This window comes from Schistocerca piceifrons, chromosome X, assembly GCF_021461385.2.
Source record: "Schistocerca piceifrons isolate TAMUIC-IGC-003096 chromosome X, iqSchPice1.1, whole genome shotgun sequence".
In the NCBI taxonomy this organism is placed as follows: domain Eukaryota; kingdom Metazoa; phylum Arthropoda; class Insecta; order Orthoptera; family Acrididae; genus Schistocerca; species Schistocerca piceifrons.
The window spans coordinates 786,101,835-786,120,670 of record NC_060149.1 but is presented as its reverse complement, the minus strand read 5'-3'; the positions used below and the strand labels follow the sequence as shown (position 1 = coordinate 786,120,670).

At 40.5% G+C, this 18,836-nt stretch overlaps 1 protein-coding gene across 4 annotated transcripts in view; it reads left to right on the top strand.

Moving 5' to 3' along the window:
• Window positions 1-18,232, top strand: part of LOC124722091 (ATP-binding cassette sub-family B member 6) — a 132,309-nt gene extending 114,077 nt beyond the window's left edge. For all 4 annotated transcript variants that reach the window (XM_047247290.1, XM_047247287.1, XM_047247289.1 and 1 more), the window contains exons 13-14: window positions 16,870-17,132; window positions 17,323-18,232. In XM_047247290.1, the coding sequence (XP_047103246.1) occupies window positions 16,870-17,132; window positions 17,323-17,437 (378 nt within the window). In that variant the 3' untranslated portion in view covers window positions 17,438-18,232. The remainder of the gene's footprint in view (window positions 1-16,869; window positions 17,133-17,322) is intronic.
• Window positions 18,233-18,836: the final 604 nt, after the last annotated feature.

Here is an 18,836-nt window from a genome sequence, read left to right as displayed (position 1 = left end):
CGTGTCAACTCTGCAAGTTGACCTTTACCTTGTTGCACATGGAGAAAGGAATGGCTGGGGGTGACAAAATTTAGGTACAGCCAACAGCTTCAGAGAAATGTGTGCCTCAAAATTTTTTTTTGTCCAGCCCAAGGTATTCTCAAACAACTGGTATTGCGCCAGCAGGAATTGATCACTAACAATTTAAGTTTCCATTCTGCATTCTTATAATGTGCAGAGACTGAGAATTTCCCTCCCCCCAAGGAATATACTGATTACAATAAGACACAACTTGATGGAGCTGTCATTGCAACTCTGGGAATTATTGCAGCTGACCATCACTCTCATGTGTGCTTTAAATTCAGCTGGTCACCCATCCACTACGAGCATCAGTTAAAATACTTTGGGGCATCACTTGTAGGGCATTGGAGACAGCATCAGAGACCATGGAAAACACGGGTGCGTCTGATGACCGACACATGGTTCACCAGCTGGCACAAACAGGTGCCAAATAGCCCTCCTGATGGCATATCTCACATATGGCCTTCATCTGCAGGAAATCTCTTTGAACATGTACCAAAAGACAGTTAGGTCAGGGCTGCTGGCTCTCCCAGTGAGCGGAAGGAGAGTGATGCTGAGGACCTGCAAAACACTACAGGCAGCAGTTACAATGCCGCAATTGATGTGAATCTACTGAGTGCAACGCAGGCGATAGGCAGAGCCATGACACCACTATGGTGGAACTGTCATGGCATCAAAACATGGTAATATGACAGGAGGAAAGGCAGACAGGGAAACTCCATGATGCTGTGTGTCATGCACACCTAATTGCACCACCACCACCACTTAATCGTTGGGCAGTCTCGGCCATGTCGGCTGAAAAGGAATCGGACAAGATAAAGACCTAAGTTTGGATCTCAGGATTATGTACTACCTGGACAATCCAGCCCTGCATTAGCAAGTCTGCATATGAGGTAACACATTTGGAACACTCAAAATGACCCTTGATTGAGAGACCCTGCATATCAGCAATCCAGGTTGCATACAAGTGCCTGCAGCACTTATAGTGCAGATTAAGCATCAACCCAGCTGCCATCACATGGTTTGGTGCCCGAAATAGTGTGTAAGTGACCAACAAAAGTTCATCAAAGGAGAGTTTCATGGGCTCAGTGGAAGGCTTCACCTTTTGCACTTCTTCTTACAACCCTGCACTGCTGGACAGTAACAAGGCAGCTTTGTTGACCATATCAATGATATGCCTTACCAGGCAGTGCAGGACGAACTGTTGTAGGTAATTTTCCCACCTTTCTGTAGACTCATCGAAACCCGCAAACATCAGGGGCAGGGAAGAAAATAGTACAAAAAGCATTTGGCTCGCCACCTGCTTGGTATGGGTACAAAGCAATTGTGTATCCTGGGTTAACAGAACCTTCATCTGTTGCTGCTGCAGCTACTGCTGCTCATTCTGTAGACGCAAGTTTTCCTGTCAGCATTGCAGAAATGCCAGAATTGCTGGTCCATACTATAACAGAAAAAAAAATTACAACTGTCACGTGCATAAGAACATCCTTTGTCACTACAACGCCTCTAAATAACACTGTTAGTACAAGACCCTGGGTGGGCCAGCAGTGGCTTTACAAGAAGCCAGAGACAGAACCTGGAAAGGGGGAATGGAAACTCACTGTGTGGGTCAATGTAGAGGGAAGCGGAATGTCCGAAACTGCGTAGGATACTGAAATACCTTTATTCATCATCATAATTCAGATCAATCTTCTCAAAATAGTCTCCTTTGGATGTGACACACTTGTCCCAGTGTTTCTACCTGTCTGCAAAGACATGATAGAAATAATTTTTTCAAAGCTCCATCAGAATCACCGACACAGCCTTCACTGCTGCTTCTGATGGTAGAAAATGCCTCACAGATCAGTTTCTTCAGGTTAGGGAACAGAAAACTCACAGGCGTCTAAATCAAGATTGTGGGGATCTTAAGGGATGTACTTTACACTGATTTTTACGCAATATTCACTAACAGCATTTGCAATATGCAGCTGTGCATTATCATGATGCAGTGTCCAGCCCAATTTACAGATATATATGGTATTTTGTGCCTGATAAGGAATTACAAGGTTTTCAGAACAGCCCTGTATTATTGGTCAGTTGTTGATGTGTGCATCAGTACAACATGCTGATAAACCATTATGTGAATATAAAAACAATGATATGGCCATAACTTTCCTAACAGAAGCAACTACTTCAGTTTTTTTGGGAATTGGTGATTGAGGTTACCACGGAGCTTTGTTGATACTTGCCTGTATCAAAATTATGTAGAAAAGTTTCATCAGCAGTATCATGAAATGTATTTGCAAACTGTGAACACAGTCTGACAACAACTATACGGTTTACTAGAAACAAATTTGTGTGGACCTGAACTCGAATCTGGATTTCTCACTTGTCATGAGTCTTACCATTTCTGCTATTCAAGCACACCTCCAGGAAATCTCCATATGTCCCAGTGTCTGCTTCCTATAATGCTCACACAATTAGGTGATTCCAATACGGTGAGAGACTTATTTTATTTTTCAGGCCAGGTTGCTTTGGCTGTGGCATGAAGTACATCAGTGCAGTGGCTGTATAGTTGAGTGCAATGTTCCTTCAGACATACATGCATGTCTGAAGGAACAGACTCTCTGATGATGGGTAGTTGTATTAAGTTGAGAAATATATTCACAAATTGCAAGTATGACACCACAACAGCTTTACAATTTACTAGAAACATGAAAATTTTTGCCAGACTGGGACTCAAACCCAGGTTTCCTGATTGTTGCAAGCGGTCACCCTAACCACTTCGGCTATCCGAGCACATCTCGGTGCATGAATATATGTCTGAAGGAACATGGCATTGAACTATACAGACACTGTCAAATACAAATACTTCACAAATGTATCATCAGCAGTACAGATGATCTTGCAAAGTTTTTTTTAGCATGTCTTCTGAAAACTGTCTTGAGCAGCTAGTTTTTCACCCCATACACATTGGAAATATTGTAGACATTATAGCTACACTGTGAGATCAAAGGTATACAGACACCCCCAAAAACATAAGTTTTTCATATTAGGTGCATTTTACTGCCACCTACTGCTAGGTACTCCATATCAGCAACCTCAGTAGTCACTAGACATCATGAGAAAGCAGAACGGGGCACTCTGCGGAACTCATGGACTTCGAATGTGGTCAGGTGATTGGGTGTCACTTGTGTCATACGTCTGTATGCAGGATTTCCACATTCCTAAACATCCCTAGGTCCACTCTTTCTGATGTGATAGTGAAGTGGAAATGTGAAGGGACATGTACAGCACAAAAGCATGCCGGACGACCTCGTCTGTTAACTGACAGAGACCGCCAACTGTAAAAGAGGGTCGTAATGTGTAATAGGCAGACATCTATCCAGACCATCACACAATAATTGCAAACTGCATCAGGATCCACTGCAAGTACTATGACAGTTAGGCGGGAGGTGAGAAAACTTGGATTTCATGGTTGAGCGGCTGCTCTTGAGGTACACAACACGCTGGTAAATGCCAAACGACACCTCGCTTGGTGTAAGGAGCATAAACATTGGATGATTCAGCAATGGAAAAATGTTGCGTGGAGTGACGAATCATGGTACACGGTACGGCGATCCTATGGCAGGATATGGGTATGGCGAATGCCCAGTGAGCATAATCTTCCGGTGTGTGTAGTGTCAACAGTAAAATTTGGAGGAGGTGGTGTTATTGTGTGGTCCTGTTCCTCGTGGAGGGGGCTTACATCCCTTGTTGTTTTGCATGGCACTGTTCCAGCACAAGCCTACATTGATGATTTAAGCACCTTCTTGCTTCCCACTGTTGAAGAGCAATTTGGGGATGGCGATAGCATCTTTTAACATGATCGAGCACCTGTTCATTATGCACAGCCTGTGGTGGAATGGTTAAACAACAACAACATCATCCCTATAATGGACTGCCGTGCACAGAGTCCTTACCTGAATCCTATAGAACACCTTTTGGATTTTTTGGAACACTGACTTCGTGCCAGGCCTCACCGACCAACTTAGATACCTCTCCTCAGTGCAGTACTTCATGAAGAATGAAACCTTCCAGCACCTGATTGAACGTATGCGTGCGAGAGTGGAAGCTGTCACCAAGGCTAAGGGTACGCCAACACCATCTTGAATTCCAGCGTTACCAATGGAGGACGCCGCAAACTTGTCGGTCATTTTCAGCCAGGTGTCCGGATACTTTTGATCACATAGTGTATATGCAGGCCTGACCTAATGGATGGCTTCAGTATAGGGACACTGATTAGTGACTATGATGTTATCATAGCATCTTTGGTTACTAAAGTTAATAAATCAGTCAAGAAGGCTAGGAGAATATTTGTGCTGGAAAGAGCAGAGAGACAGTTGTTAGCATTCCACTTACAAGGGGAGGCCGCCAATTGTGAAATTCAGATTCAATTCATACTCCGCATAATAAAAGCTCATGGCCAGAGGTGTAACGTGGCAAAGCACCAAGATGCACTTCTCAGCCATTGGCGAGAAAATCGACAGTTAAAATAAACCGTTGCGGTGAAATACTCTCTACGATTAATAGTTTTCTACAGCGTCGTGGCGCAGCGGTAAGCGCTCGGGTTCGTAATCCGAAGGTCGCCGGTTCGAATCTCGCACCATGCAACCTTTTTTTTTTTTTCCTCCCCGGCAATCAGTTGCAACGATTATGCATATAATAAGTTGTTGAAAGTCGTTTGTCGTGGAAAAACTGGCGACTTCGAACATCATTATGTTTTCCGCAAACAAAGTTGTATTTCACAAGTTTTATTAATTGTCTTCATAATGTTAACCACGTATAGTTAACGGAAGACGTAGAAACGATATTCCGAAACGAATACGTATAGCCTAAGTCAAACGTTCGAATTAGAATAGAAACCCCACGAACACAAATTTGCTGTGGCAGGTATGAAATATAAGCTCCGTTACTCGTTCGTTACACTTGAAGGACAAATGTTGAATGGGCCGAAACGAGCAGCCGCATAACAGCGTAGTTGCCTGCTAACTATGAAAGAAGGTAGATGCGGTCCCTAGCGCAACTTATAACATCGTCGAAAATCAGTGCGGACGTGAGAGCTTTGGTACACCCTGTTAAACAAACGGAAAAATGGAGGCGGTACAATTGGAGAGCGATCCGCCTTCACCAACATACATAAGCAATTCATTGAATTACAAAAAACTAATAATAAAAGAATGTTGCATGGCGAGAGATTCGATCCGGCGACCTTTGGATTACGAACCCGAGCGCTTACCGCTGCGCCACGACGCTGTAGAAAATTGTTAATCGTAGAGAGTATTTCACCACAACAGTTTATTTTAACTGTCGATTTTCTCGACAACGGCTGAGAAGTGCATCTTGGTTCTTTGCCACATTACACCTCTGGCCATGAGCTTTTATTATGCACAGTATGAATCGAATCTGAATTTCACAATTGGTGGCCTCCCCTTGTTAGACCATGAATTGACATCATTTACTTCCAGTCCAATGGACATAGAGGAATTATGGGCAAAATTTAAACACATTGTAAATCATACTCTAGAGAAGTATGGGCCGAGGAAGTGGATTAAGGACAGAAAAGACCTACCGTGGCTTAACAATGAAATTTTAAAAATGCTAAGGAAGCAAAAGGCTGTTGCATTCTCGGTTCAAAAGAGAATTTGCAAATGACCACAGGAAAATGTTAGTAGAAATTAGTGGGTCTGTAAAAAGATAGATGTGTGAAACTTACAACTCCCACCACCATACACGTTAGCAAAAGATCTTGCCAAGAACCCGAGAAAATTTTGGTCCCACTTATTATCACTAATTGGGTCTAAGTTTTCTATCCAGTCACTCTTCGACCAGTCTGGTATTGCAGTGGAAGAAAGTAAAGCTGGAGTTTTAAAATTCACGTTTAAGAAATCGTGCAGGAGAATCATACGAACTTATTGTTGTTTGACCATCGCACAGATTCCCCTGTGGAGGACGTAGTAATAAGCATCCCTGGTGTAGATAAACAACTGAAAGATTTGAAAGCAAATAAGTCCCTATGGAATTCCAGTTTGGTTTTAAAAATAGTAGTCTGCAGCATTGGCCCCTTATTTAGCCCACATTTATCGTGAATATCTCTCCCAGTGCAAAGTCACAAGCAACTGGAGAAAACTGCAGTCGACTCATATATGAGGGCGGTTCAGAAAGTAACCTCCGATTGGTCACAGTGCAGGTTGTGGGGGGAGTAGCGACGCCATCTGTGCGTTCACGCACTCAACAGGTCAGTCGGCATCAAGCCGTGGTCGAGTGAACGTTGTACCTGTGCTAGTTTAGTTTTTGTGGCAGTTTGAAATGTGTGCTGCAATAGAAAACCCCGCCAAATGTGAAGTGCGTGCTGTCATAAGGTTTTTTACAGCCAAAAGATATTCTGCAGCAGCTTTTCATCGTGAGCTTTGTGCCGTGTACGGACCAAGAGTTATGAGTGAAGTTGTCCGTGAATGGGTACGTTTATTTAAAAGTGGACGAGAAAACGTTCATGATGAAGAGAGAAGTGGTGGACCATCATTGGTGACTGACGAACTCGTTCAGACAGTTGATGCAAAAGTTCGTGAAAATTGACGTTTCTCAATGTCGGAGTTGTCTACTGGTTTTCCACAGATTTCTAAGACTCTCTTGTACGAGATGGTGACAGCAAGATTGGGTTACCCTAAGTTCTGTGCACGATGGGTGCCCAAAATTCTTACCGACCACCACAAAACTCAAAGAATGGCCTCTGCATTAGACTTTCTGTCACGTTATGAGGACGAAGGAGAACCATTGTTAAACAGAATCGTGACCGGTGACGAAACCTGGATTAAGTACGTGAACCCTGAGACAAAAGAACAATCAAAGATGTGGGCACATTCAAATTCGCCTACCAAACCAAGAAAAGCCTCGCAAGATTTTTCTGCCAGAAAACTGATGGCAACGGTGTTTTGGGATGCCAAAGGGGTGTTGTTAGTTGAATTCATGGAACGTGGTACGACCATTAATCAAGACGTGTACTGTGAAACAATAAAGTTACGACGGGCTATACAGAACAAACACCGTGGTATGCTGACTTCCGGTATCGTTTTTTTGCACGATAACGCCCGTCCTCATTCTGCTCGCAGAACAACGGCCCTTCTTGAGTCCTTCAAGTGGGACGTTATCAACCATCCACCTTACAGCCCAGACCTGGTGCCAAGTGATTATCACCTCTTCATGCATTTGAAGAAATGGCTCGGGTCACAGCGGTTTGATGACGACGAAGAGCTCAAAGATGCGGTCACAGGCTGGCTCCAGGCACAAGCGGGTGATTTTTATGCAGAAGGAATTTCAAAGCTTGTGAAGAGATACGATAAGTGCCTCAATCGCTATGGAGACTATGTAGAAAAATAGTGCAAAGATGTAGTTGTAAGATGTATATATTAAAATATTTTTATTTAACTTGGTGTATTTTTTTAAATCAACCGGAGGTTACTTTCTGAACGGCCCTCGTAGAACAAGGGTGAAACAACAGACTCGCAAAATTACAGACCAGTGTCCATGACATCAGTATGTTGCAGGGTTCTTGGACATATTCTCAGTTTGAATATAATTTCCTTGAGAGGGAAAAGGTTATGTCCACAGATCACCATGGTTTTGGAAAGCATCACTTGTGCGACACTCAGCTTGCCGTTCTCTCGCATGATATCCTGAAAAACTGTGGATGAAAAGCAACAGATGGATTCCATATTCCTAGCTTTCTGTATATCATTTGGCGTGGTGCCACACTTCTGACTGTTGACGAAAGTACAAGCATATGGAATAGGTTCTCATATATGTGAGTGGCTCGAAGACTTCTTAAGTAACAGAACCCAGAGTGTTGTTCTTGATGGCAAGTATTCATTAGAGACAAAGGATGTCGTCAGGAATGTTCCAGGAAAGTGTGATTGGACCATTGTTATTTTCTATATGCATCAATGATCTGGCAGCAAGGTAAGTAGCAGTCTGCAGCTGGTTGCTGATGATGCTGTGGTGTATGAGAAGGTGTCATTGTTGGGTGACTGTAGGAGAATACAAGAGGACTTGGACAAAATTTCTAGCTGGTGTGATGAATGGCAGTTAGCTCAAAGTGTAGAAAAATGTAAGTTTGCAGATGAGTCAGAAAAACAAACCTGTAATGTTTTAACTACGACGTTAGTAATGTGGTGCTTGACACAGTCACATCAATTAAAAACCTAGGCGTAACATTGCAAAGCAATATGAAATGGAATGAGCATGTAAGGATTGAAGTGAGGAAGGCAAGTAGTAGACTTCTGTTTATCGGGAGAATTTTCAGAAAGTGTGATCAGTCTTTCAACTAGTGTAACCCTTTGTTGAGTACTGTTACCACACCAGGTCAGATTAAAGAAAGACATCGAAGAAAATCAGAGACAGAGTTGGGAACAACACAGAAGTATTACAGAGATGCTTCAGGCACTGAAGTGGGAATCACTGGAGGGAAGGCGACATTATTTTTGAGGAGCACTATTCAAAAAATTTAGAGAAGCAGCACTTGAGGCTGACTGCAGAACGATTCTACTGCCACCAACAAGTGTTTCATGTAAGGACCACAAAGGTAAGATTTGAAATATTTGGGCTCGTACAGAGGCATGGAGATAGTTGTTTTTCCCTTGTTTAGGAAAGGAAATGGCTAGTAGAAGTACAGGGTACCCTCCGCCACATGCTATGCGGTAGTTTGCAGAATATGTGTGGGGTTGAAACTTCCTGGCAGATTAAAACTGTGTGTCTGACTGAGACTCGAACTCGGTACCTTTGCCTTTTGCGGGCAATTGCTCTACCATCTGAGCTGCCCAAGCACAACTCGCGCCCCATCCTCACAGCTTCACTTCTGCCAATCTCTCGTAGGAGGTGAGAGACTGTATGTGGCTTAGGCACTTGTGGTTTTTCCTCATACAACCGTCCATTTTTATTTATTTATTTATGTATTAAGTTCTGTGGAACTGTAGGAGCTAAAGCTACTTGGTCATGAAATGAGTCATTACATAGTTTACAGATGCTGATTAGAAAATTTATAAACAAAGAAGTAAAAAATTAATAAAATATGAAGAAACAGGACATGCAAATAAATAATGCATCACCAAGAAGAGTTACAAACTACTGCAAGGAACTCCTTAACAAAACAAGAGGATTTTGTCACAAGGAAACCTTTCAACTCAGATTTGAATATTTCGTGTTTATCATTCAATTTGTTTTCAGTTCTGTTGGACACCGGTTGAAAAATGAAACCTGCTGAATTGTGCACACTTTTCGGTATGGTGCTTAAGAAAGTGTTATGATGTGCTCACTAAATGAATGTTGCAGTTTCTTCTAAATGAGTTAATATTGTCAACAAGAAATCCTATGGTGGATTATATATGTTAGAATTGTGAGACACCTGTACAAAGGCCTAGGTGAAGTTCACAGACAGACATTGCAGATCAAGCTGACTACCCATTTCTGGGCTGAAAATATTCTCAGTGAATGTACGGAGTTGCCCTTAAATATAATACTGTACAAGATAATAATGTGATGGTAAGCACTGTAGCCTTCCGTCTCCTCCAGTCCTAAAAATTAAAAGTGGTTGACTTCACTTTCAGACAAAAAAGTTTCACTATTATGCTAGTACCATGTGAGAAATACCATACATTGCTTTTTGTTACATGTAAGTTGTAATCTGTTCTCTGGAAACCACATGCTGATATTACTGATTACACTGTTAGCTACGTCATTATTTAAATTATGTTCCATGTATTTCACAATGATACTTTTGTCATCCACAAAGAGAAATTTTTTGTGCTATTTGTAGTGGTTTTTTCTTGGCAGTGCCTTGTAATTCACTGTTCAGTTACCATGCTATTCATTGTCCAGCATCACAGCTCAACAAATATGCAAGAAAAATATGTATTCAGTGTGTGATTAAATCAATAAAAACACAACACATACTAGTATAATTAATTTTGATCAAGCAGATGGATTCTATCCTTTGCGACACTGATGTCAAAATGAGTCGTTATTTTAAAAAATTAAAATTTTTTTGTGTTACTTAAATCTGCTGTTAATTGTTGTAATTTTCTTTGCTTCTTGCATCCTTTTGACTACATATAGGTAAATTTTCAAAGTAAATTAGGATAAGAAATTGTTCATACCAAGATCTTTGTGCGAGCTGGCATTCAAGTGAGGTAACCACCATAATATTTTGAAGGAAGATATCCGTTTGACCTATGGCAGTGCCATCTAGCGGGCCAACCATAGTGCCATCTGGTTTCCCTCCTTCAAGCTAGACAAGTTTCGTTCTTTGTAGTTTTTTCGTTTAATGCTTATTTGCTTATTTCGTGAGATACTTGGCCCAGTTTTGTGTGTGTGTGTGTGTGTGTGTGTGTGTGTGTGTGTGTGTGTGTGTGTGTGTGTGTGTGTGTTGCTCAGAAGAGGTATTCACAAATTGAAAAAGTGGCCCTTGTGGTGATCTTTACACTGAAGGAGTTCATGTATTCATAGAGAGAATGAAGTTTCATGTCACTACGGATCATAAGCTACTGATCACCCTCTTCAGTCCTGCAGCACAGCTACCCGAGAGGATTGCCCACAGACTCCAGCACTGGACAGTCTTTCTCACCAGGTACAATTACGAAATTCACTTCCGAAGTACCGCTCAACACGCCATTGCAAACACCCTGTTCTGTCTCCCAGTGGGCCCCATCGTGGAGTTCGACCGAGACGAGATCTTGTGCTTTCAGTTTGACGAAGAGGCTCAACAGGCAGTGGATATTTTTCCTGTCATGAGGCCCCATGTGGCTGCAGCCATGGCCAAGTACAGGTACAGCGAGACGTACAAAAGGGCTGGTCAGACCGAATTCTCAGATGGGACTCCAGCCTGGCTTACCCTAGTGGACAGAGTTATCCTATTAATCACAGATCAACAGGCTGTGCCATTAGTCCTGGCAGAACCTCTGTGCCTGACTATCTTAAGGCTCTGGCACCAAGGTCATTAGGGTGTCTCGGAAACTAAACTGCTCACCCAGTGCCATGTGTACTGGCTAGGCATAGACTGGCAGGTCAAACATCTTGTCCACAACTGTCATCAGTGTGAACATCAACAAACAGATCACCGTCTAATGTTCTGAGCCTGGGTGAAGCCCACACACTTGTGGGAGTGCATTTGTTTCGACTTTGTGAGTCTCTTTCTGGATGCTATGTGGCTGATTGTCCTCAATGTGTACTGCAGGTGAAAAAATATGTTGCAGACACTCCTATGAATGACGTAACACCTTTTAAGTTCCTACTGCTTGACACTAATCAGGGAGAAGAATCCGGCAGAACTCCTCTGTGGCCATCAGCCCTGCACGCATCTCTATCTCATACTACCAACACCGTATGTTTTTAGGGAACATTTACATGTTAATTCATGTTAAAAATGTGATGGGTGTTCCTCTCTTAACCACACTTGTTTCATGAGAATAATGTACAGTTATTGTACTCCCAAACAAGTGTCATCACCACACTACAAATTGTGTAACGTACAAACTACAGAGTATTTGAAGTATCATACTAGATTTTTTTTAACAATGAGTACCACAAGTGATAGGGAAGCTTGCTTTCATTTTTACCTCAGATTAATATAAGCAATTAAAGTGTATGGAAGTGAACTGATGTTGGAAAACTGTGTTTATTGTGATAAGAGACCATTGTTGTTTTCTTCTTGTTTAATGGTAACAGGGTAGCAGCATAACTTAAAATAATCCTTACCTGTTGATGTAATAATGCTGATCCATAAGTCTTCCTTTTCTGTTGGTTCATTTAGATATGTTGATAATGAAGAACAACTTATCTGTGCCTTTTCAGCTTTTCTTTTTTCACACCATGTTGGTATATTATGTTCATATTAGTTAATTATATGTAATTAAAATGAGCTCTAGTAAAATTCAGTTATGGGAAATTTCTTCATAATCTACCTGTGTAAAGTGTAAACCACTTGATCAGTTACTAAATGGTACTCAATGTGGAAGTAAATGATTTTTGATAATGCAGGGAGTACAGCAGCAGTGGTCAGCAAAAGGGAAATATGGTGAAAATGCAGCTCACCATCGGGCAGTACATGGGACAGAGCTAGAAACAAATGAAATTACTTCCATGCTGTAGATTTTTTAATTCAAAACTTTATTTACCAAGACCGCAGTATAGAAAACCGTGATTACTAGTTTCAGCCACTTAAATGGTCATCTTCAGAACAGGATACAAACATGCAGTGGCCTACATCAAGAGAATAGATACCATAACAGCCTGCACCCCTCTATCAGTCAGTCAAGAGAATAGATACAACAATCATTTCAGTGTTGGAAGTCATTAAGGAAACAATGAAATGACAGTGTCATACCTGTTCTCTTGATGTAGACATCGTGTGTGATATCTTGAGCTGAAGATGACCAGTTAGGCGGTTGAAGATAGTAGATTGTGGTCTTGGTAAATAAAGGTTTCAATAAAAATCTACAGCATTCAAGTTTACCGATGCCATGCCAACTATGTTAGGTAATTACAAGAAATTACTTCTGTGGAACGTCCTCCAAACCAACTGCAATGTAAGCAGCCGGAGGCATTATGTTCATCAAGAGAATTACTTGTGTAATATTTTAAATTCATTCATGTGGCTCTCGTCGCACTTTCCTACACAAAAACTTTCTTGTGTTAATAGTTTTAAAAATAGTAGCTTAGTGATAGTACTTGGCACTTCCTCTTCTAAGAAGAATTGGTGCACTGGCAGAAGTCAAGCACACTTCATATGCATGTCAGCAGTTAGTGGGGTTTTCGGCAGTCTGAATATACAAAATCCACTTAGCTTGCGTTCAAAGTAGTTCTACTTACAGCTATTGACCACCCTCATGTTTTGTAAATTTGTGAAAATACATCGATCAGTGTCGTATTTAGTAAAGTATTATTTACATTAGTAAGGTATTTAAATTTAACCACCTGTTTCTTAACTGTCTAGAATGAAGCTTGGTCACAGTATTTGAGCTGAGCCATTTCATTCAAACACACACAAACCATTAGCCTACTTCAGAAAGTAGATCAAGTTGATATTTAACTTGAATTATTGCACATGTACCATCATACAAAAAATAAAATTTCATTGGTATAAATGCCATTTCTATTCTGTACAAAGAGGTTTTCACTATGACTTGAACAAACTCGTTTCTGTTAACATAAAATATGAGAGATTAATTTTGTCTGTGTTAAAATTTGTGTTCGTTATTGATGGAGTGTTTACCATCTTATATTGTGTAATTGTTGCTTTTAAATTAGTGAAAAGCATAGTTTAAACAGCTGGGAGAAATAAGTACCTGTTTATGCTTGTGCAGGTCCTGCAGCACAGACGTACCGTGGGGCCCATATTCTGTTATTTGTACTCACATTTTTTATACTTTTTATCTAATGAATTTAAGCACTAACAGATGCTGTTTACTTGGATTCTTTAACCATTATCAGAGAAATATAAGGTTCATTCACATATCAGTGCAAACCACTCTTGGCACATAACAACTGCCATGTGTACATCTTACATATGTAGTAATCTATCTACTATAAATATTAATGGATAACTATCACTCATTTGACATATAAGTTGTATATCTCCTGTTGGAGGGTAATACTCTTTAACTCTTGTATGAACTGAGGGAGTGTGGTTTTTTAAAATGAAAAAGCATACTTTTCTTAATGGCATTCAAATGGTCTTGAAATGATGAGTACAGTGATAAATATTTGTCAATTTTGATATTGAAATGTTTCCTATATCTGAGAAATTTGCTTAAAGTGAAAAGCAAGTTGGCCAGACTTAACAACTGCAGTGTAAATGTCACCAGATGTGTGTCTTGGGTGAAGCACCACCACCGTATTGAGCCTGTTGACTGTTTACTCATTCCCACAAAAGCTGTTCACTTAAATATATGTGCAGACATTTGAAATACTTTTCCTAATACCTTTTTGATGTGCTGGAAATTAGTATATAATACCATTTACAACAACGAAAGCTTACTCTGTGTCTGTTTTGAGAAGTAAGGCAGAGAGGAAATATGTTGTACCTTAGCCGTGTCTTCTCGATGCGTGTAATGACAGAGCCTGGCACAAGAACATACTTGGCAGAGTTAACAGTGCAGTTGTCTATTTAGACAGCCTAGCGTTTCAACGTCAGCACTTTTCACTTTTGCAGTAAATTTAAATGCCAGCATTAACAAGTTTTACATCACTGTACTTACCTTTTCAGGAGCTTTCACATGCCATTTAAAAATTATATCATTGAGTTATTGTGTTTTTTACCATCTTGAATTTATTGGTTGGTACACGTCTTATGAAGATTAACAGTTAAACAGGATTGTGCCCCTCTGCCTATAATAATTCATCAAAAAATTAATTTTGATATATTGAACTGCTCACAAAATAAAAAGGGTACACATTTTAGATGAGTGACCCTGTACAAAAATATGAAAAGTTTAAAATCTTGTTGCTCCCCTTCTTTGGATAAAGTTTTGTGGGTGCGAGGGAGAGGACGAGTTACCAGAAACTTGCACCTCTTTTTTATTGCTTGAATGATTCAGGGTGTTGAAAGAATGTGATCTAAAAAATGAGGTTCTGGCCACATTGTAACTGTGTGCAGTGTGGCCAATAATAGGTAGCATTAACTCTGTGTTGTGCTGGAACTGTCCCATTAGCTCAATGAGACGAGGCAGTGATGGGCAAAATGGATATGTAGACTCACCTGTTTGAGTTGCATTCTTCCCCCCCTCCCCGGTATAGCATCAACTTGTTTCCAGTTTATGCCTCAACACTCAACAACATGGTATCTTGTGTATTTCTTTCTAAAGACATAACATGGCCTTCTTACAGATATAAATGACCACTTTGTTTCAGCCATGACAAAAATAAAGGCAATAGAAAATAACAGTGAATACAGTAATATCGTCTGTATCCGAAGAGGTACAAAAAACACAATAGGTAGGCTGCACTAGATTGCACAGTATGCCATGTACAATAATTCCATTCCCTATGTTTGACGTCCAGGTATATCTCTTCAGAGCCAGTATGTATACATATGAGCAACATTCACTTTAGAGATGATGATCAAAGTGATCACCATGCATTTGTGATCACTTTGCCACTCACGGGTTCATACTTCGCTGAACCGTACGTAACACACCTGCATCCACCATTCGCTTACATCAGTGGGTGGAGTACTGTAAGCTTGCTCCTTCATGTGTCCTCACAAATAAACATCTAGTGGATTACAACCTGGGGAACATGGAGGCCATAACATTGGACCTCCACATCCAATCCATTTTCTTGGAAATGCTTCATCTAAAGGGTTATGTAGATTCATTCCAAAGTGTGGTGGTGCACCATCATGTTGAAACCATAGCTGTTACCGAACACAGAGTGGAACGTTTTCTAATGTGTCTGGCAAATTATTGCAAGAAAACACATGATACAGGGATGCATTCAACTTGTCCAGCAATAGATACGGGCTCAAAAGCATTCCTCCCATGATTCCAGTCCACAGGTTTATGCCAAAACATGACTGAAAGCTACATTTACGGATGATGTGTGGGTTGTGTTCCGTCCAATAATTGCTTTTGTGGAGGTGGAAAATACCGTCACAAGTGGAACTAGATTTGTCAATTCATAAAAAATTATTTCTGAAATGTTTGTTATCTTCTGTTTGGTGCAAAAGCCATTCACAAAACTGTGCTTGTCGAATGTGGTCTCTTGGCTGCTGGTGTTGACGTGTAATGATGCAGTTCTTCATCGTGCAATACTTGAACAATCAGTCTTTGAGGTATCTGTAACTGCCTTGCAATACCATGGGTACTTCCCCAAATGACTGTTGTATCGTTTCAAGAATCGTGTCCTCTGTATAGTACGTCTTGTTTTTGGACGACCTCTGTCTGTTACTTGTGGATGAAGATTACCGTTTTCCCAAACGTGTTGCCCCCGGTGATGAAAAAGATTCTTATCGGGATGGCACCGAGGGTACCATGCAGCATATGCATGAGCAGCAGCAGTGGTTTGGTTATCGGATGCACCCAGCATCAAAAGCATAACGCATTCGTTGTTTGTGTGCTCCATCAGGAAGCCACCCTACATGAATATTGCAGGACCAGTTATGTTTGTGCTCTGTGTGATTAGTAGACACATCCAGGCAGTTTAATGGACCCCTGTCACGTGATAGGCTATTGTCGTGTGACAAAATTTTGTTCTGCTTGTAAATGAGGAGAACTAGGGAATGGACATCTAAAAAATAAAAAAGGAACCTGATTAGGATTCAGACCATAGCTCTATGGTGGCACTGGGTTTGATGACCCAGATGTCTACTCAAAGAGCTAAGAAAGCTGATAACATGATGTGGGGTGAGACACGTTCCTATAAATTAGAACGCACTGCATGATGTGACAGTGTTGTGAGCTTCTCACTTTCAGACGTGTGTTTTCAAAATGCACCAGATTTGGTTTTGCTAGATAAACTTCTTGCACACATTTTCTCTTCTTCAAAACATTCTGGAGAATGTCTTGAGCACTTGATTTAAAGATGGTGCTTCATTGAAATTTGTGAGACAATGTTCACTATTTAACACTGCCTGCTCACAGTTGACTAGTTTAATGTACAAATAATGTTCTCAATTGTTAATTCAGACTGCCGCTGTAGTTACTGTGCTGATGTTGCCTATGTGGCAGGAATAAAATTGGTCTTGGAATTTTTGGACAAGTGTTATATATTTAATCTTAAACTTTTTTTCTCTCTTTTGTTTAGGTTGGTGAACGTGGTCTGAAGCTGAGCGGTGGAGAAAAGCAGAGGGTTGCAATTGCTCGAACAGTCTTGAAATCACCTCCCATAGTTCTTCTGGATGAGGCAACGAGTGCTTTGGACACTCAGACAGAGAGAAATATACAAGCTGCACTTTCAAGAGTGTGTGCAAGTAGAACCACTCTAATTGTTGCTCATCGACTGTCTACTATAATTCATGCCAATCAGATACTGGTGCTCAAAGATGGAGAAATAATTGAAAGAGGAAGGTAAACATTTATTGATACAGCTGAAACTTAATTGGGAAATCTGGCCTCTTTATACATTCAAACCATTGCATCTGCTTAAAATATTTTTAGAGCCCTTAATATAAATAGTACTTTACTAATAATTATGCTGCTAAGCAGATCTAGTATTGCAAGAAAACTTTACATTTACAAATTATGTTTTTGATTCCAGTCATGAAGAATTACTGGCTTTCGATGGAGTATACAAAGACATGTGGGATCAACAACTGAAAAAAGAGAATATAGGGGAGAGCGATTCGATTCCAGTGTTGAATGGAACCTCTTAATGTGAAAAGTAATTTCATTTCTATAATTCTAGATCCAGCAGCAATGGCTGGGACTGAGTAGTTAAAAGTGGTCTATTTTTTGTGGGTTGCAAGAACATGTGACATTGTCAGTTACAGAAAACTTGAAATGGTAGCTAAAAACCACTACAGGGCTGTGATATTTGTGCAGTTACCTAAGTGATAAGGTATTTCTTGTTTTCAGTCAGTAGTTGTAGTTTTGTGAAAAAGACAGTGAAAGGACTCTGGGATGAGCTGTTTCGACTTGCTTTATCAGTGGTGTGTTCCACTTGATGACAGTGACGTGTAGCCAAGAGAAACAGTATGTCATATGTACACACAGCTGCAACCTGAACAAAATATTTGTGTATTATAGCCATAACTCCTCTGTTAACAAAAATACAAGTTCTCAGCATAGTACATTTGTATACGGCTGAGGATATTCCACTTCTGTGATTTGTAAATTACCAGTTTTTATTGGTATAATATGTTGTAAATAATTCATTCAATGGGCTTTAATACATACTGTGTCAAGACTGTTATCCGTCTATATTTTAGCAGTAAGTGAACTTATTGTACAAAGAAATAATAAATATGTAGTCATATATTACTCAATATTTTATGCTCAACTGGACATGAACTACAAAAATACAACACACAGACTTGAGATAACCAGGTACTATTTAAAATTACTTTTATAACCATTGTTTGTCAACCAGTGTGAATTTAATATGTTTTACTGATGGTATAAATCAACAATGACGTGTATACTGTATTTATAGTATGCCATAAATGCTGGAAGAGAAATGAATTAAACTTTACTTTAAAATTCATGGTCATCTCTCTGAGGCCTTCTCTTTATTATTTTGTGTTATAAATATAGTAGGAAAGTTGTGGTAGAATGTAAATAATTTAGGAGTAAAGGAGACCACTCAACAAATAGCACAAACATTGAGTCATTGACAGGCACACACAAAAAGATAAAAACTTGCTCACCTCCCGAGGGCTCACATCTCTTCTGTGAGTATGGATTTGGCCAACATGGGACCCCAGCTACTTCCCTTTCCATGCTGCAAGTCTGTCCTCCAACTATCCTTCTCCTCCCCCATCCCCACCCTCTCTGCTTTTCCATTGGGTGGTCTTCTTCATACCGATTGTGTTTGGACCTGGTTTGTGACTTTGGAGACTCATTTTCTTCCCTTTCAGCATTCTACAGCCATTGTCCCCTTTTTGGTTTTGACTTGCTACTCCTTTCCTAAATTTTATGGAAGTGCAGGGAAGGTAGCCCAGTGTGGCATATATATTCACCTCTTGTGACCGAGCGAGGTGGCGCAGTGGTTAGACACTGGACTCGCATTCAGGAGGATGACTGTTCAATCCCGCGTCCGGCCATCCTGATTTA